The sequence below is a fragment of the Scylla paramamosain genome, chromosome 7 (genome assembly GCF_035594125.1).
Source record: "Scylla paramamosain isolate STU-SP2022 chromosome 7, ASM3559412v1, whole genome shotgun sequence".
In the NCBI taxonomy this organism is placed as follows: Eukaryota; Metazoa; Arthropoda; class Malacostraca; order Decapoda; family Portunidae; genus Scylla; species Scylla paramamosain.
In genome coordinates this window covers 26,560,180-26,581,029 of record NC_087157.1, presented here as the reverse complement: position 1 = coordinate 26,581,029, position 20,850 = coordinate 26,560,180, and the positions used below count along the sequence as shown (strand labels likewise).

The 20,850-nt window shown below is 37.7% G+C and overlaps 1 protein-coding gene across 1 annotated transcript; it reads left to right on the top strand.

The window, feature by feature from the left end:
* The first annotated feature begins 247 nt into the window (after window positions 1–247).
* On the top strand, window positions 248–19,649 carry LOC135102272 (uncharacterized). Its single transcript, XM_064007230.1, has 4 exons — window positions 248–1,094; window positions 8,149–8,307; window positions 9,337–9,492; window positions 19,155–19,649. The coding sequence occupies exons 1-4, from the start codon at window positions 587–589 to the stop codon at window positions 19,562–19,564; spliced, it is 1,233 nt and encodes a 410-aa protein (XP_063863300.1). The 5' UTR covers window positions 248–586; the 3' UTR covers window positions 19,565–19,649.
* The last annotated feature ends 1,201 nt before the right edge of the window (window positions 19,650–20,850 follow it).

The following is a 20,850-nucleotide window of genomic DNA, read 5'->3' as shown; positions in this document are numbered from 1 at the left end:
TATTTATATATTTTTTCTTCTTCTTTTTAGGGGAGGGGTTAACTGTTTAAAGAAATATCATCAGCCTCTCTTCACTGTGGATCTCACTTTTAATATTACAAATGGTATGATTTCTCTTATTTTTATAATGTATTGATGTTTTTTTTTTTTCCAGGGTGATGCCCATTCAGAGAGAGAGAGAGAGAGAGAGAGAGTAATTTCGCGGCGCCACGTTCGAACATACAAAACATTGCACTATGGCTTTCATATTAGTAAATAGTTAGACTTTTCTCAGTTATCTATATTTATTCTCTACCACGATTTTTAATGGTCATACATTAGTGATATAAGCTAGCGCCAATACCACCGAAAGTACGCACTTTACATAGAAAGAACGGCAATATTCTAACTTCATCCAGAAGAAATCAAATGTTGAGGAAATTATTGTTTGAGAAGGGAATAAAAAGATAAACCAATTTTACACCAAATCTGGAAGAGAAGAGAACAATAAGGAGGAGAAACAGGACAGAAAGAGCCGTTGAATGAATCTTCCCGAGACAACCCGACAACCCGAATTGGACTTGCTCTAAGGTGACGCGTTAGCATCATGGAAAGTGAAAATCTCCTAGGAATTGATATGTTTGTAAAGTGCAGTTATTGTTACAAAACTTTTACCACAGCTTCACAGAAAAGATGGCATGAGGAAAATAGTCATGGTACAGACCTAGGCCTGATGAGTGAAGCAAGGTCAGAAAACACGGGAAGTATGGACACAAGTGTAATCCTTGGTGCAACGTGTAAGATATGTGGCAAAGCATTTTCTAATTTTAGAAACAAGATAAAACACATGAAAAATGTCCATAAGATAATTAATAGCAGTGTTCCAGACATAACCTGTGATATCTGTGGCAAACCATTTTCTAAAATGTCAAATAAGAGAAGACATGTAAAGCAAATCCATCAGTTGCCTAAAATTCCACATAAAAAACCTACTTTAGTGATGTGCAAGGAATGTGATGTCCGTTTTGGCACCCTACGCTCTTACAGGCAACATCTCCTTGAAGCTCATAATGTTAACACCAAGAGAGTCGATTATGAGTTTGCTTCTGAGGAAGGTTTGTCACAATTATGAATTCCAGTAGTTGGAGGCTGATTCTTAGTAATACACCAGGGATCTGTTTTGGGACCTGTACTATTTCTTGTTTATGTTAATCACGTAGCATTACTGTTTCCTCCCAATTAAAATATTTGCTGATGATTTGAAGTTAGTAAATTTATGTAAGTGCACCCGTTTAACATTTTTTGACTAAACAACATTTTTCGAGTAGATTTTATGTTCTTTGAATGAATCTAGTAACTGTTTTCACCACAAATCAACGTTTTTTTTTAATATCCCCCACACTCTTAAACCAATGATTTGCGATGAAAACAAGCATAGATTCATCCAAAACACGAAAATTTACCTGAAAAATGTAGTTTTGTCTTCATGCATAATACTAAAAAACAAAGCTTAACTAAACCTAACCTACTTTATTGGTCCTCTGGTGTTTCCTCATCACTGGAGTCTTCAGTGGGAAGAACTGGAGGTGGCTAAACTTCATTATTGGTGTGAAATTTCCTTATTGCCTCAAAGTAATTGCAGTCACAGCATCCACACTGAGCCATCTTGCAAGACTGATTCAAAATCAGGCTCTTCCCTTCTGCTTTTCAGAATGCAACCTGCCTAATGGGTGATTTTTTTTTTAAATATTCTTTTTGATTGGCTGGGGCATTGTTTCATGAATGCACTATAAAATCCCCTCCTCTACCCTCCTTCCTTGTGTCCTTCATTCCCCTTCCTCCCAACACTGCCTGCAGACCATCATGGCATGAGGTAACCTGGGTACATGGAAGAAACAATAAACTTGATAAAAATTAATATATATACCTCAGGAATTAACAATTTTGTGGCAATAAAGATATACACCACTGTGTTATGTGTGACTCAAGTACTTCACTGAGAACATTTTTTTTTTTTTTTTTTTTTTTTTTTTTTTGCCATGAGACGGGTGCACTTAAATAATAATACCTTGAAGTTACCAATATTTGAGCATGAAGTCTAAATCTATTGCTAGGTACTCAGATTTGCCAGATAGACTTAAACTTGCTGTGCTCCACTGCTGAGTCATCGGATCAATGAATCTTACCAATAGAGGCTTCTCCTGTATTCCATTTCCGCTCCTCTCCAGGAGTAGTAAGCTTGGGGACCAGACGAGAAAGCGAGGTTTTAGGGTGGGGAACACCAAAATAGGCCAAATTTGGGAAACCTTAAAAGTCTAAGAGGGAATACCTTCTTTTTTTTTTTTTTTTTTTTTTTTTTTTTTAGAAAAACCTAAAAATAGTCAGCAAACAGGGAATATCACCATCCCCACACTAATCTAACCTAAACTAGCTATGGGGTTGCAGGCAGGGGCTCCACCCCTCCCAGACTTCCCTTAAGGACTCTAACCTAACCTAACATTACCTAACCTAACCAAACATTACCTAACCCAACCTAAATTGGCTAGGAGGGAGGCTTTGCCTCTGCTGGAATCCCCCCTTAAGGACTCTAACTCAACCTAACATTACCAAACCTAACCTAACATTAACAAATCTAACCTAACCTAAACTAAACTAGCCACTGGACATTCCCCTTCCTCTTATGGACACTAATCTAACTTAATATTACACCAACACACTACACTAACAAGAATGATTTGGAAGTACTCACGAAATTAAAATGCAGAAATTCCTGGGTTTTCTACTGTAGCGCAGGAAAGTCAAGGAGACCCAAATTGCAATCAGTGCACCTGTTTATCGCCATGATAATGGTAGATTGATGTGGCAGCTACCTTGCTGCCTTTCATACCCTCACAGAGAACTACATATGGACTAATTCCAAACTACACAGGCCGTTTGAATTAGTGGCAATACAAATTAGTACAGTACAAATATGTCACACATAAAGCCTTATTTGATTACATGTTAATGTGACAATTAATTTTTATCCAGTGCAATAGAAATATTAGTCAATAATACAGTGGTGAATAAAATACCTGCCATGGGATTACTTACTGTGGTGACACGATGCAGTCACAGTACCCGCATACCAAAATACTAACATGTGCATTACACTGTATCCCTCAAAGCGAGCCTCATCAGCACAGACTTAGAATTTGTGATGTGGCACAACATGAATCACATCATAACCATGCATGACCTCCCCCCAAAAACACCACACAGCTACCTAAATGCCTTCAAGTGTGCAGTCCTCCATTTTTGACAAAGACACATTGACTGGAATGTCTTTGGGCCACTTAGCTTATATTTTTGAAAAGTAGCCTGATTCCTGATGGCAAAACATATTGGCCTTGGAGTGACTGTGGACACGACATTAAGATTTCATCAGTAGGTATGTTTATAAGGGTATTGCTGGTAAGGCAGGAGCTCATCAATAACACACTGAAATCAACCTTCTCCAGGTACCCTGATATTATGGCTTCCCTATACAAAGCCAACATAAGACACCTCCTTGAGTTCAGCTCAGCTTTCAGGTCTTTGGCATATTGGGATATGGATTGGGATTGGGATTGGGAATAAAGGATTTGATTCTACTGAGTTAGTGCAGAGTAGGTGGACAAAAGCTGTGGCTGAGCTAGAGAATGTTGATTATGCAACAGGGCTTGCAGTTCTTCATTTCCATTGACCAGAGGGGTATCCCAGGGTTCAGTGTTAGGATCTCTTCTTTTTCTTATCAATGTTAGTCATATTTCTGCTACCCTGATATCCAATATCAAAACTGTCCCTCATGATCTGAAACTGTACTAGGTAATTAGACCTCTAAATTTGTCCTCTGCTCTGTTTGACATATCACTTGTTCAAAGAGACATTAGTGCTCACATATCTGCCACAGAATTTTTGGGACCTAAAAGTTAATACTGATAAGACTTTTGACTTGGGTCTATATTCTTCCTAATAAATTAAAAGCAAACCACTCTATATAAGTTTCTCTGTTTTTGACAATGGATCCTTCCCAGAGATTCCTTGATCATGTTCACTCTATTGGTTTAAAAGCTGCTAGTTTGGCCAGCAATCTCTTTTTGTTTCCCTCATTTTGCAGTTACCCTTTTTATTATTCATATTTACCCACTTTTGGAGTGTGGTTCTGTTGTCTGGAATACTGACTTCAGACTATTGGAGTCAGTACAAAGACAGTGGACAAAAAAAATTCAAAGATTTGAGAACATGTCTCATGGTTAGTGTCTTAAGGCCTTAGACTTATAGATATTCAGTCAAAGGAAGACTGTTATGGGCTGATCTTGTTAATTGTTGGAAGATTTTTCATGAACTTTCCCCAATTACTCCAGTAAACCTGTTCACCTCAGCCCCTTCTATTGGCACTACAGGCCATTCATAAAAAAAATCACGTTCCTTACAATTGCTATGATGCCAGGCAGATTTTCTAAGTAAGAGTGGTGAAAATCTTAAATTCTCTTGCCATTAGTGTGGCTGTATCTAATTCTGTTTATGTTTTAAAGCACAGTTTGTCCAACTTCTCAGGTGATCACCTGTTTGATTTTCACTGCCGACCTACACATCATACTTGCTAGTTAGATTTATTATGTACATAAATATAATTATGCTATTTGTCTTGTGCTTATAGCACATTTTCCAACAAGTATCATAAGCACATATATACTTTGCTGTGCTAGTCATGAAGGGTTCCATCTTGGGAGCCCAACCAGGTAAGGGTGGCTGTGCTAGATTTGTATTCAGTCAGAGGAAGGTTGTTGTGTGCAGACCTAATTAATATGGAAAGTAATTCATGGACTTTCTGGATCAAGATCACTGATCAATTTGAATGAAATAATGATAGTATTATTTGTGGTCATTCTCATCGTTAGAGGCCAATAATAACGTTGCAGCACCCACCGCTTACACTGCTCCCCACGGCTGACCAGCCACTAGTAATACTCTTACTTGGGCAGGCACCAACTCACACAGACGAGAAGTCAGGACAGCACTCATTCTGTCACCAGGCACTATGATGCAGATAAAAGTAACTCACAGATATTGGCATAGTAGTGGAGTATTAGGCAAGGACATGCAAAGACTATATGGTATATATTTTTTTTAATTAGAGAACAGGGCATAGTTATGTTGTGTCTCACAGGACACTACAGACACAAAATACTCACACCGGGCAGAGCACAGAGTTATAAGTGCTTGACGCACACTGCCCACTGTCATTTTATTGGCCGAGTTTACCTTGAATGGGATCATGTTTTCTTAGTGTCCCCGTGTTCCGGTTACCTGCCATTCGGGCATTATCCTTATTATTGTTATAAGTAGTGTAAGGCTTATTTACCCATTTTATATCATGTAGTATTATTCTCTTCATAATTTAAGTTCTCTATATCTTTATATGTATAAGGAAGGGAGTATAATTGAGGTGAAATACGTTGGAAACGAGGGGAGCTTGAGTGGGCAACAACACATTCCAAGGAGGGGAAAAATCAGAACGCCTTGGGTCGTGAAGTAGGGGAGAAGGTGGCGTCTCTCAGGGAAGGATCTTGGTGTGGATTGGTGATGGAGTGAGTTTGTGGAGGTATTAGTGGTGTAGCGGTGTAACCTTGATATCCAGGATCAGTTTAGTGAGTCTTTTGTGGTACCAAGAGCTCTTGTCCGCTGAAATTCGGTTGTCGAGTTGTGCCAGTGACGCTGTTGGAAGGGGTCATAGGTTAAACTGGCAGCCATTTTGTGAGTGGAGGTTGTGGTGTTAACCTTGGAAGTTGGTGTTGTGGTGTATTGGTGATTTTGGGGACGATATTATGGTATTATGGGTAATCTTTGGTGATAATGGTAATCTCTTGTGAGGCTTGAGGAGGTGAAATACGGGAATTATTGTCTGGGGACGCGGAAATGGCGTCCGGGTAAATTCCTGCGGTTGAGGGGAAACATTTCTGTGACTGGTGGAGGTGTAAACGGGTTCTGGTGTTGTGGGAAGTGACGAGGACGTCATGTAGTAACGTGTACTACCTCATATTGTTTGTGAATTATTATTAGTATTAATATATGTGCTTGTAACATAGAATAATCGTGTTTTCTACACCCCCCCCAACAACAATCTGGTATTAGAGGTAATTCCAGGTGTGCTGAGTCAAGGTAAAGGTGGAGTAAGAGATAATTCTGATGATTTCGGATAGGTCGGGTAGGCACTCGAAGCCTTTAAAAATCCAGACCTTTAAAACTTTCCGGGATCAGTGTAACGTCCACTTTCTTGGAGAGATAACCGGGATCGTACGATCGCAGGTAAGTAGGCGATCGTGACACCACACACACTCAGAATACAGACTCACTCAGATGCCCATGCAGAAACACACGTGAATGAAGGCACGATCTGACTTGCAAGGCACAACTCACAACTTGCAGCATAACACAGAAGCTATGAAGAGCTCTTTCCCCCTCAGCTGCCTTTCCCAGCAGCTGGTAATCCTCACAGCCACAGGATGTGTTGCTCATGCAGTCCTTCCCCAGGTCACCCTCAGATACACAGCAGACATCTCACATAGGCTCCCACAGCAGGGAGATTCCATAGCCAGCTATGATGTCTACCCTCTGCAGTCTTCCTCCAGGCTGGTGCTCCTTCGGGCCTTTGTACCACCTTATGCAGGTCACCACATATCAAAGTACCAATCTTCTTTGGTCACTATGTGTGTCCACCCTCACCTCAGGTCTACTTGTCAGGGCTTCCAGCTACTCCTTCCATACCTGCAGGCACCAGACTTGTCTTGTTGCTGCTGCTGCTGCTGCTGCCTCCACTGCTCTGCATATCTGCTCTCTTCCAAACCTCAGACATCACCTACTGAGACTCATAGTTGCCAGCCTTCCTCCTCTTCCTCTGCCCATGAGACCTGAGAGTATATCATGTTCCCACACTCTGCCTGATGCACATGTGTAGGGAAGTTGGGGCCAACAGGCATAACTCCATGCCCCACAGTGGCATCCTGTCTAGCAATGCCCTCTGCCATAACTATAATTTGCTGTAAGAGTGATTGGAATGTGGGATTTCTTGCCAGATGCTGTGGTTACTTCAACTTGTTAACTTTCAAGTCCACTCTACAGACATTTGGGTACTGCTTACTATGCTTATTGTATCTGATGTTTGTTGAAATTCCATTATGAGCACACAATTCCAGCCTGTATGCCTGATGTGCCAGCTGATGCTGGCTATTATTTTTTATCCAGTTATAGACCCATGCCATTATCTTTCTTAGGGAGATCCAACTTGTTAAGTATATTAGGTATGTTAGGATCAAGAGTAAAATAGCCGACTGGTAGCATATTGGTAACAGTTGAGAAAATGATAATTTGGAAATTTGAGTAATCTAGGCCTAGATAGAGAAATATGAACATGTTTTTGTAATAGGATGATCTCAGTATGTACTATGTAGCCTAGCCTAGACCTTGACATATTCACCCATTATAAAAGGGAAAAATGTATAAGTTATTAAATACTTAGATCTGACCTTGATAATGTTACAAAATATTAAAAAGAAACAAAAAACTCAAAGCATTCAGATATCTGTAAATAAACCTAACATCTATGCCTTGCCCAGCCTAACTCAACCCACCTTAACCTAACATAACATAAGCAAACTAAACCAAACAGAACAGAAACTGAGCTAATCAAACCAAACCTAACTTAAGATGGTCTAACCTAACATAAGTTGGTTGCTTCAGCCCACTTGTCTAGAAGTACATTCCCAGTTTTGTTAGTCTGGGTTGTTAGATTGTAGAAGAGGGTTGTGTTTTGGTTGGTCAGGCTTGGTTAGAATAGGATGGGTTTGATTAGGTATTGATAGGCCTCCCTTCCTGTATTTTTTATTTATTTATTTATTTATTTATTTTTATTATTGTGATAATTTCTTTGGCTAGGTTTTGGTATGCCTACTTTTTTTTTTTTTTTTCCTGATCACTTTGGATAATTGTTCATTAAACTAACCTAACCATATCCCAGCTACCCAACACATGTGTCTATGTATTGTCATGACTAATGTATACAGTAAAAGAAAGTAGTAACTGGGGCCTTATGTTGAGTTGTGTTTGGTTGTTTGTTTGGATGCTATTATAAAAATAATATCTTTACAGAATTTCTGAAATGGAAAGATGAATTGGGAGACAATTATACGGCTCGTTCAGGTGCCTGGAAATCTGCTGATGGCTTCAAAACAATCTACTATTGCAGAAGATCAGGTGTAAACAAGTCAACTCGTGGTGCAGATGACAAGTGTGCTCAAAAAAGTCATGGTGAGCTATATTTGTAAGAAAGATGTAGATTCAGTAAGACTACTAGTAATATAGGTAGTTGTAAATTAGCTTTGTCAGTAATTATAAAAAAATTACCCAAGTTAATATAGTGGTGAAGAATCCACATGTTTTGACAGTTATTTGGATTCATTGGATCTGTAAAGTCATTGCCAAGTAATTTGATGAGAAATTCTCGGAAATAGGGAGTTTCACAGACTAGGAGAGCTGGAAAGTCTATCATGGGTACTCATTATTTGGATTGCCAGTCATAATGAAGCAGGAGTCCAGAAATGTGCCATGGCTTTGTATTTTTGTGAATCACAGACTTTTGAAGTTGCTGAACTAGTGCACCCCACTTTTCATCTGGAAAATGATGGGTTGAATATAATTTATTTAATCAAAAGCTTTTCGTCTCATCAACTCCTCTCCTCTAACTGACTGTCTTCAGCCTCTCTCTCACCGCCGCAATGTTGCATATCTAGCTGTCTTCTATCGCTATTTTCATGCTAACTGCTCTTTTGATCTTGCTAACTGCATGCCTCCCCTTCTTCCGCGGCGCCGCTGCACAAGACTTTCTTCTTTCTCTCACCCCTATTCTGTCCACCTCTCTAATGCAAGAGTTAACCAGTATTCTCAATCATTCATCCCTTTCTCTGGTAAACTCTGGAACTCCCTGCCTGCTTCTGTATTTCCACCTTCCTATGACTTGAATTCCTTAAAGAGGGAGGTTTCAAGACACTTATCCACCAATTTTTGACCACTGCTTTGACCCCTTTATGGGACTGGCATTTCAGTGGGCATTTTTTTTTTTATTAGATTTTTGTTGCCCTTGGCCAGTATCCTTCCTACGTAAAAAAAAAAAAAAAAAATACTCAAAGATGAGAAGACTGACAAATGACATTTGCTATCAATCTCTGTTTAGTGTAGATAATGTACTGGGATGCTTCTTTTCATAAAAAGCAAAGAACAATCCTGTCTTATAATACTATAGCATTGTAGATATTTATCTTTTGTTTCTCATTTGTACAGGTAAAATAGGATCTTTCTGTACGTCTTCTATTGAAGTGGTCAAGAGTGATGGATGCATCAAGGTCACCTACTACATGGATCATTGGGGTCATGACACTGACATTCCCAGCCTTGTTCACATGGAACATTCTACCAGTGAAAAGGATAAAATTACAGGTACAGTAAGGGATTTTGGTGAAACTCTCACTGTTGCCCTAGTTTCAAAAACATTTGATAGATTCTGTCACAAAGCTTTGATTTTCAGACTATCCACCTACAGCTTCTATCTCTTTGTAACCTCATCTCGGGTTTCCTTTCTGATCATTTTATTGCTGCTGTGGTAAATTCTAATTCTATTAATAATGGTGTTCCTCTGGATTCTGTCCTGTCACCCATTCTCTTCCTGTTGCTCATCAGTGATCTTATAGACCAGACTTCTTGTCCCATCTAGTCCTACGCTGATGATACCATTTTGCACTTTTCCTGATCTTTTCATAGATGTCCAATCCTTCAGGAATTAAACAGCTCACATAGGGAAACCACAGAATACCTGACTTCTGATCTTTCTAAAATTTCTAATTGGGGCAGAGCAAACTTAGTATCGTTCAGTGCCTCAAAACTCAATTCCTACATCTATCAACTCAACACAACCTTCCTGATAACTATCAACTGACCTCTTTTTTTACATTGAACATCATCAGTCTGTCCTTTACTAATAATCTAAACAGGAAATTTCACATCTCATTTCCAGCTAAAATAACTTCTGTTCTATTCTGTACAAGGGCCTTATCCATTCATGTATGGGGGGATTTCACTCTTACTACTCTTTTAAATAGAGTGGGATCAAAAACATTTTGTATTAACTTGTCTAACTGACCATCTTCAGACTCTTTTCTGATTACCACAGTGTTGCAGCTCTTGCTATCTTTTACCACTACTTTCACACTGACTTCTTTTCTGGTCTTGTTAAGTGCATGTCTCCCATCTGTCCTCCAACAGCCTTGCTGCATATGACCTACTTCTCTCACCCCCATTCTGTCCACCTCTCTAATGCAAGAGTTAACCAGTACACATTCTCAATCATTCATTCCCTAGAACTCCGTGCCTGCCTTGGTATTTCCTCCTTGCTATGACTTGAACTCTTTCAAGACTGACACTCTATAGTCTGTCTATTCTGTACTGAACTCTTTCAAGACTGGCACTTTATAGTCTGTCTATTTTGTACTGAGTGTTTAGGCATGGTCCCTTTGGTGATTTGGCTGTCTGCCGCACTGCCATGTGTGTCACAATACTCATCTTTCTGTCTAATATGTTAACTATTTATTACTCCAAAATCAGTTTGAATGTATCCACTTTTTAATAAGGATGAACAATATAATCAGTTTCATTTTGAAAGGAAAATAGCAATGATTTTGGTGTAAATACTGCAACACAAAACATTGTTATCTGATATTACCAAGGTCTTATGATGACAGGCTGCAACCATGCACTGCAGGTCAGGTCAAGGCTGGTGACTGGCCACCACTCACAATGGAAGCTTCACGTCTCACACCTGCCATGTGCTGTCATATGCTTCACAGCCTTCAGAAAGAGTTTATTTACAATGTAAATACCGTATTTAATGGCTCATAAGACGCACCTTTTTCTCCCCCCCAAAAAAAGTCTCAGGAAATGAGCCTGTGTTCTATGAGGCCAAGGTTCAGCATTGAGGCAGTGGTTGGTGGTAAGTCTATAGCAACAGAGGCTCTAAAATCAAATCCCAGACATCTTTGCACATGTAAACAAAGTGATGATTGGTACTACACCACAAAACAACTCTTTCTTTCAAGGTAACAATATTTATAACAGGTCATACTTACCGGTAATTCACATAGAATGATATGAGTCAGGAAGAACTTGCCTAAGTGACCATACACCACGCATTGCATGTACCAAAACAAACACGCGGTTGGTTACGCGCCAAACTTGGTGACACGGGTAAGCTTCACCATGTTCTTTACAGTGTGATGCTGTTACTCCTTGAGTTAAGACACACTTTCATACAATTAAAATTGCACCTATCTTTTAACATTCTTTTGAACAAACTTTATTACCCCTGTATTCTCTCACAGTCACTGCTGATGCCATATGCCAGATACATGTTTACATCTCACAACAGGATTGGTACATAGGCTACTAGCAAATACTAAAGTTTTTAAATGCAAAATATTGGGATCTAATAATGATCTAAATGCATGTGAAAGTCTTCAAATGTCAGGTGAAATCCTTCACTTCATATTCAGAGCTTAAGTCTGCTCATTTATCTCTTTTTTTTCATTTCAATGTCTGTCAAAACTAGGTGCATCTTATGAGCCCATGCATCTTATGAACCATCAAATACGGTAAGTAATTTTTTTTTTAAAAAAAGGTCAATAGAGGGCTTATAATTCCACTTTCCAGAGCAGTTACTCAAACAGCAAAATCTACCAATGTAAATAAAATGACAGTTTGTTGAATTTGCTTGAGATTCAATCAGGCTTACATAATGTAGGTGGCACCAGAGAGGGAAGTGGAATTGCTATCACGGGAGTGAAGAAAATAACTACTTCAGGTGTGGCAGGGGGGTAGGTATAGCAGTTTGGTGGACAGCTGAGTCCCCAAGGGAGCTGTACCTAAATCCTCAGTACAAAATAGACAGACTATAGTGGGGCCTTTTTATGTGTGTGTTTTTTGTTGCCCTTGGTCAGTGTCCCTCTTACATAAAAAAAAAAAAAAAAAGTAAATAAAAAATAGTAATAATAATAATACATAATAATAATAAAATAAAATAAAATGAAATAAAATAAAATAAAAATAAAGATAAAAATAAGATAAATAGAACAAAAATTCCTTTACTTAAATGTATATTCTCTTTAGGAAATGTAATCAGTTCAAGGTTTTCTACAAATGTGTTATATGTAATCTTTTCTTCACTTCAACATTTATGAACGATTGTATTTATTAGCTTGTTTTGGTGAATGTTTTGTGAGACTGAGAGGAATATACACAATGATCCTTATCTATTTCAGTACTTTTGTCACTCACAAAGCTCTTGTATAACCTCTCACAACAATGAAAAGTCATCTAGATTGAATAAGGACTGACAGATTTGTTGCAGAAGCTGTCTATAATTTTGATATGTAATTGCAAGATATATCATGTTGTTCTTTAGAGTAAAATGCATAATATATGTAATATTTGGAGCATGTTGCTGTCAGATAAAACACACACACACACACACACACACACACACACACACACACACACACACACACACACACACACACACGAGCGCACACACACACACACACACACACAGAAAAAGAAAAAAATAAAATAAAATAAAATAAAATAAAATAAATAGTGCCTTATTAGAACACCGCTTTTTTATACAGTAAATTAATAAAAATTTATTAGTTGGAGAATAGAAAAATTATCTAAATTAATGTGAGAGTGTTGGAAGTGTTTTATTATATCATACTGGGATTCAAAAGTGCTAGCACCTCATTTTTATGTAGATATCTTAGCCTTAAAGATATTGAAAATAATGGCTACAGACTTCAGAATTCTTACCCAGCTAGGTATTGAAGAGAAAGTCGATCCATATTATAATGAGACACTTCCACTCGTTGGATAGTCATACACATCACTGGTTCTCAACTAATGGTCCATGGTGACCTTTTGGATTCTCCACAGGATGTCCGCTGTGTTTGTTGCTAAAGTGGAAATGAAAAATTCAGTATGAACAATTTATTCTAAATAGATAATTGGCAATACATTTTATTACCTTACAGTGGGAGCTCAGTATGTCCTTAATCCATTCCAGATCCTTGGACTTATACCAAGCAGGACATATACCAAACATATTTTTCGCATAAAAAATAAAGGAAAATTGATTAATTCATTCCCATAAAAAAAAATTCTTACTGTTATTAACATATTATACAGCACATTAATGTGGTTGTATAAAATAATTTAAACACTGCTTCATACCATAATACACACCTTATTTGATGCCATATAAAACTCATGGCCATATAAGGCACCCCCCACTTCAGCAGGGCATATTCAGGTTTTTTTTTTTTTTTTTTTTTTTTTATTTTCAAGCATGTAATGTTTAAAGGAAGCTAGCAGTACAACTGAACAAAAAGCAAGCAATCATAATAGTAAAAATATATCTCATGATTGCAGTAATAATAAAAAGGTAGTGGCTCAGTCACGGAGGTGAGGTGAAGAATGCAGCCCAGTTGCTGAGATGTCAACAACATACTTGGCGTGTCACTGAACAGAGCCACATTTTCATTTTCAACATTTCCTTACATCATATGGTTGAAAAATGTGATATAGCACCCTTGCCAATAATACAGCGGTGTAAATCTTTGGGTGTGTGGGTGAAGGAAATTTCAAAATTAAATCTACAAGAGGCTTCACATTCTCATATAAGACGCAGGGTGATTTTTTGAGCCATTTTTATGAAAAAAGAGTGTGTCTTATATTCTGTCAAATATGGTAAATACAAAAGTAATTAGATGAAATAAGTGAAAATTTAACCATTTTACCTTGCTGAGAAGAACTGAGTGCTGAGAAGGGAGATGTTATTATTTAGAAGGAGAGTCCCACCAACCCGACAACACTGCTCATGGGCACTCATGACTTTGTGTCAAGAGAGGTAAACAAGAGTAGCGCATGGTGTTATGACTCATTTTGACCCATACAACCTCTAGCACGCGAGCTGTATACCAAGCAAATTTTTTTTTTTTTTTTGCGTCCAAACAGGACATATATCAAGTTGGACTTATTCCAAGGCGGACGTATGCCACTTTATTTCTATTCAGGAAGTCTATTGGTAGTCTTCAAGTTGTAGATGCTAAGCAGTTGTTTGAGTCATTTTTTAAAGTGAATTGACTCTGAATATTCAAGATTCACACTGCTACATAAGAACATAAGAACACAAGAAATAAGGGAAGCTGCAAGAAGCGACCAGGCTTACACGTGGCAGTCCCTGTATGAAACACACCTACCTATTTCCATCTGTTATCCCCATCCATAAACTTGTCTAATCTTCTCTTAAAGCTCTCTAGTGTCCTAGCACTAACTACATGATTACTGAGTCCGTTCCACTCATCTACCACTCTATTTGAGAATCAATTTTTTCCTATCTCCTTCCTAAACCTAAATTTTTCAAGCTTGAACCTGTTATTTCTTGTTCTACCCTGGTTGCTGATCCTAAGAATTTTGCTTACATCTCCCTTGTTATAACTCTTATACCACTTAAAGACTTCTATCAGGTCCCCTCTTAACCTATGTCTCTCTAGAGAATGTAAATTTAACAGCTTCAACCTCGCCTCGTAAGGAATACTCCTCATCCCCTGTATCCTTTTAGTCATTCTCCTCTGTACTGATTCTAATAGACCTATATCTTTCCTGTAATGTGGGGACCAGAACTGCACAGCATAGTCTAGATGAGGTCTGACCAGCACCAAGTATAACTTTAATATTACTTCCGGCCTTCTACTTTCAACACTCCTAAAAATTAATCCTAGTACCCTATTTGCCTTGTTTCTGGCTTCTATGCATTGTTTCCCTAGACGGAGTTCAGAGCTAACTATAACTCATAAATCTTTCTTGTACCCTGTACCTACCTGAGTTTGGTTGTTTAATGTGTACCTATTGTGTGGGTTTCCTCTACCTACGCTAAGCACTTTGCATTTATTGATATTAAATTGCATTTGCCATCTATCCGTCCATTCATTCATTCTATCTAAGTCTGCCTGCAAGATGATGGCATCCGATTCTGACCTAATTAATCTACCTATCTTTATGTCATCTGCAAATTTACTAACATCACTACTAATTCCACTATCCAAGTCATTGATATATATATTAGAAATAACAATGGTCCTAATACTGATCCCTGTGGCACCCCACTAATTACATGACCCCACTCGGATTTCGAGCCGTTTATTACCACTCTCTGTCGCCTGTTACCAAGTCATGACCCTCTCCAGCCTAACACCTTCCCATCTATCCCATGTGCACTAACCTTTCTCAGGAGCCTTTGATGGGGTACCTTGTCAAATGCTTTACTAAAGTCCAGATATAAGATATCATAACTATCACCATTATCTACTGCCTTGTACACCTTACTGTAAAAACTTAACAAGTTTGTCAGGCAAGACTTCCCCTTCGTGAAGCCATGCTGTGACTGATTTATCAAGTTATGTTTGTCTAAATGTTCCCTAATGTTCCTTGCTATTATTGACTCTAACATTTTACCTACAACTGAAGTTAAGCTGACAGGTCTATAATTAGACGCTAAAGTTTTATCTCCTTTCTTAAAGATGGGTACTACATTAGCCTGCCTCCACATTCCTGGTACCTCACCCAACTCCAGAGATTTCCTAAAGACAGAAACTAACGGCTCACTAATAATCTCTTTACATTCCTTAAGTACTCTGGAATATATTTCATCAGGTCCTGGTGACTTGAACTTTTTTAACCTATCTATCTCCTGTTCCACTATCTCCCTAGTTATGGAAATATCTGTCAGCTTCTCATTCTCATCTGCTCTAAACACCTGTTCACTATCTGGCATATCCTGCATGTTTTCCTGGGTGAAGACAGTTAAAAAATAATCATTCAGAAGTTTACTAATCTCCCCAGAACTAACCAGCTCCCCATCTGCTGCCTTTAATGGACCTACAGTATCCTTATTCTTCATCCTGTATACCTGATAAAATCCCTTGGGGTCCGTCTTCGCCTGGCTGGCTACCTTTAATTCATAATTGTCCTTAGCTTTCCTCGTTAACTTCCTGACTGTTCTAACTAATTCATTATATTGTGTCCTTAAAACTTCTTCACCTGCCCTTAATCTCTTATATAAACTTCTCTTACACCTTATATAATGCTTCAACCTAGCAGTCATCCATATGACCAGCAGGGCCAGAAGGTGATGTTCCATGCTGTTGATTCCTGTCAGCTGCTGCACAGCTACATATAATACTGTTACTGCTGAATTGAATAGTTAGATTTTCATGTCTGTTGCACATTAAGTTAAGGTAGAGGAATTCACTTGCAGTGGAAGGTGATTCTTATTGCATACTGTCAAGTTCCACTCCAAATGCAGGACACTGTATTTGTTGATAAACTTGAAATAAATTTATGTTCCATTCCAAACATTGAAAAACATGTCATTGAGGAGAGAATCCAAAAGTCTGGTTGTAAAGAAAAATTATTTAATCAATTTTGAAAGGAAAATGTTTGCAAGTTGTGTACTCTAGCTTAACTTAAAAATTCTGTGTTAGAAATTTATTCATATATTTCAGATTAAAGCTGTTAGACAGCTGTTATTTTGTATAGTTTCATGAAATTCTGTTTTGAGAAAATGTATTTCAAACTAAAAATGCATGTTGAATTTATCCTTATCTAAGATTGAAATGGTCCATAACTATTTTATTGTGTTCCATTGACTGAAACAAGTTGAGAACCACCAAGCTTTATATATATATAGAGAGAGAGAGAGAGAGAGAGAGAGAGAGAGAGAGAGAGAGAGAGAGAGATACAATGGAACCTTGGTTCTCAAATTTAATTCGTTCCTGAATGCCATTCAAAATCTGAAATGTTAGAAAACCAAAACTATTTCCCTCATAGGAATCAATGTAAAATAGATTAATCTGTTCCCAGACACCTGTCTATGCTGTCTTAGTGGCTTATGACAGATGCTCCCACACCCAAGATGGCTGCTTCACAACATCTCTAGCTCACAAATTATTCAGAAAAGATGTAATGAATGAACTTAGTGATAATGAACTCATCAGAAGATACTGTTTAGATCAATCTAGAGAGGGAAGCCTTACAGAGGGACACAGAGAGGAGCAAGCCACTTACTGCCAAAATGAAGGTGACCATAATACTTAGACATCTTGGTGTCTCATCTGTGTCTCTGCTGGAAAAATGCAGTTGTGTAGTAGTGATGGCATTGGGGTCATCGAGAGAGCCACAGGATTCGGGATTACTCTTGAGCACTGAAAACTTTGTTTCCATCGAGGCTTTTCAATGGAATCGCATTTACCTTTTTTTTTCAAAGACTGAATTACTGTCTCCTCTGTGTCTCTCCTCCAAATATATAAAAACAAAGTAGATATTTATAGAAACTATAAATTAGTAATAAACAGCAGCTATTGGTATGTCTTTTAACATTTGAAATCAAGTAGCTTTGTTCTAGAACCAAATTATGGTACCGCAACTGAAGCAATAATGTGTTAGAAAATTTGATCAAAAGCTGAATTGTTCGACAGCTGAGGTCTCACTATATATATATATATATATATATATATATATATATATATATATATATATATATATATATATATATATATATATATATATATATATATATATATATATATATATATATATATATATATATACACATACACACTCAGGAGTAATCCAGATCTTCCTGTTGCTCTCTCTATGACCCACAGTGCCATCACTACTGCATAACTGCACTTTTTCAGTAGCTTTTTCCAGCAGCAAGATGCCTAAGTGTTATGATCACCATTTTGGCAATGAGTGGGCTGCTCCTCTCTGTCTCTCTGTAAGGCTTCCTTCACTTGATTAGTGACAAAGAGAATGCCTGCATGGTCTAAACAATATCTTTTGATGAGTTCTGTGTCACTAAGTTATCCTTTCTGGATAAAAAAATTTCTAAGCTGGAGATGTTGTGGAGCAGCCATCTTAACAGTGAGAGCGTTGCTCATTACCCACTAAGACATGGTGGACCAGTGTCTGAAAATGTATTGATCTATTTTACATTGATTCCTATAGGGAAAATAGTTTCAGTTTTTTAACATTTCGGTTTTTGAATAGCATTCAGGAACGAATTAAGTTAAAAAAAATAATAAAGTTCCAATATATATATATATATATATATATATATATATATATATATATATATATATATATATATATATATATATATATATATATATATATTCTCACATGATCCAGACTTGAACCGTCTGTAACATTATACAGTAAAATCCCTCTTATCCGGCATCAACGGGACCGCCGACATGCCGGATACTTGAATAGAAGTGAAATTATGTCTACAATCACCACCCTACACTCACACATCTTACCATAACAAAGATCAGCTGATTGCTGTGCCGCGCGTCACCACCCGCGCTGCCACCTCACACTCACCAACCCACAGTTGTAGCATTGGGCCTGCAATTGTGACTCCTTCTGATCTTTTCAAGCTGAACCACTTGTATAACACTTTGTCCATCATTTCACCATGATGATACTGAAGTGTGTGATGATTTTCCGCTGCCTTTGGGGTGTCGGTGGCTTTCATGTAATCCCGCAACTTTTTTGTTTGGGATGTAATGTCATAAATAGTTGATGAGCCCACACCATATTCCGCCATTAGTTGCTGTCTGCTTTCACCTCTCTCTAATCATCGACAAATGTCTACCTTCTGCTTAAGTTTAAGCACAACACGCTTCCTCTTTTCTACAACTTTAGGCATGATGAAGGCGTCAGGCAATAAACAGTGCACACGCCGGACTGAGTCACTGAGTAAACACAGTGCAGTGGGCACGAAGCAGTGCGCTCTGGTGGCGAGGGGACAAAGTATGCCTTGTGCAGGAATTTTAATCGATTTTATGAGTACACATTGATTTTTTATTGATTTTAAGGCTCGGGGAAAAATGTGCCGGATACTTGAATGCTGGATGAGAGGGATTTTACTGTAACTCCAATGTTCCTTTTCCTCATTGACCTTCCTATCTAACTCTTATACTTCTATTTCACAGATTCTGTGTGTGTCTTAGCAGGGAGCACCACCTCCACAGCATCTATCAAACCAGGGAAAGACACAGATGAGGAAGTATTAGTAAAAGAAGAGCTATGTGTACTGGAGAATTATGTGGCAGACGTCAACACACCCACAGAAGATGCATGTGCATACACTGTACACTATGTACCACATGTACAGGGCAAACCCAGTCAAAATCTACAGAATATAGAAAACAGCAAAAACCACAATTCCACAGAAAAAAATGGGAGCAACAGATCTCTAACACTGGAAATAATTGAGGAGTTGAGAGAAATGAAAGAATTTATGAGGGAGATGAATGATTCTTTTAAGACCATTGAAATGGTGACAGAAGATATTGCCAGGACACTAATGGGGATTGCAGCTCCTTGTAATGGCATAAGGTGATTTTTTTTTCTAATTTGTGAGATGCATTAATGACTGTACCTTGAAAGGGTTATTCATAATGGATTAAATTAGTCTTCTACACTCAGTTCCACTGTTTTACATTTTCCCTCAGTCTCGAGTCCTTTTACATATTGATAGTCAAGTGAATTTCATACAGCAAGACATATCCATGTCTTAACTAATGGTTGTTTAATTTGACTACACTACACTATGTATCTTTGATTCCTTGCTTTCTCCAAGAGTGCCTTTTTAAGGGGATAGCCATAACAGAAGAGCCTCCTCCACCTCTCCCTATCCATATATTTCCTTCTTGCTTATTAAAGCATTCAAGTGCCACTAGCTAGGATTGCAGTGAATGCAAGAGTAGTTAGTAAGTTTGAGGTTGTTCCGGATGTGGACATTTTTTTATGAGCTGCTTTGAAGGTGCTGCTTCTCTCACTTGGAAGGATAAAAAAGCTTGTACTCCACTCATGATTATTTGAATTGGTTAGAATTATAAAACTATAAAGAAAAAAAACAATGCCATTTGCCTATGTACAGGTCTGGCACAAGTGAGTTCCAGCAGTTACCATTTCTCTATCCTCTTAATGGCATAATTATGTAGTCAGTAATATAGACAGGTTGATCAGGCGACTTAGTCATGGGCATAATTTACTGTTTAAAGGCAAGATGACAAATTTAGATTTGAATCCTGACTAAAGTTTTATTAACTTATAAACTGGCTACACAAGATTAACACAAATGGTCTGTGGGAAGGTTTAGGGTGTACATAATCAAGAAAAAGGTAAATGACTGCCAAAGGAGTGAAAGCATTTCAAACCTTTTGGTGACTAATTTTAATTCTCAGTAAAATTGGATTGGATTACTCAAAGTAACTTTCTACTTACTGCCAATACCAGGCTAAGGGTTAAAACATATGCAGACAAAATTTTAAGTTGTGTGATGTAACGTCAAGATTTATTTATTCATCTATTTACTATTACCTTATTACTTTAGTTATTATTATTATTATTATTATTATTATTATTGTTATTATTATTATTATTATTATTATTATTATTATTATTATTATTATTATTTTATTTATATTTACTTTTAAGGAAAAGCAGTCAAAAATGTCTATTGTATACATGTGATAATGGTGATGGTGATGTTAATGATAAATATGTTAAAAGGTCATCTTTAGAATGAGTATCCATGTGTTTCTGGTCATTTGTATTGATAGTTAAGGATAGGTAAGTAGATTTTGTTGCCCTTGGCTGGTGTTCCTCCTATATATATTAAAA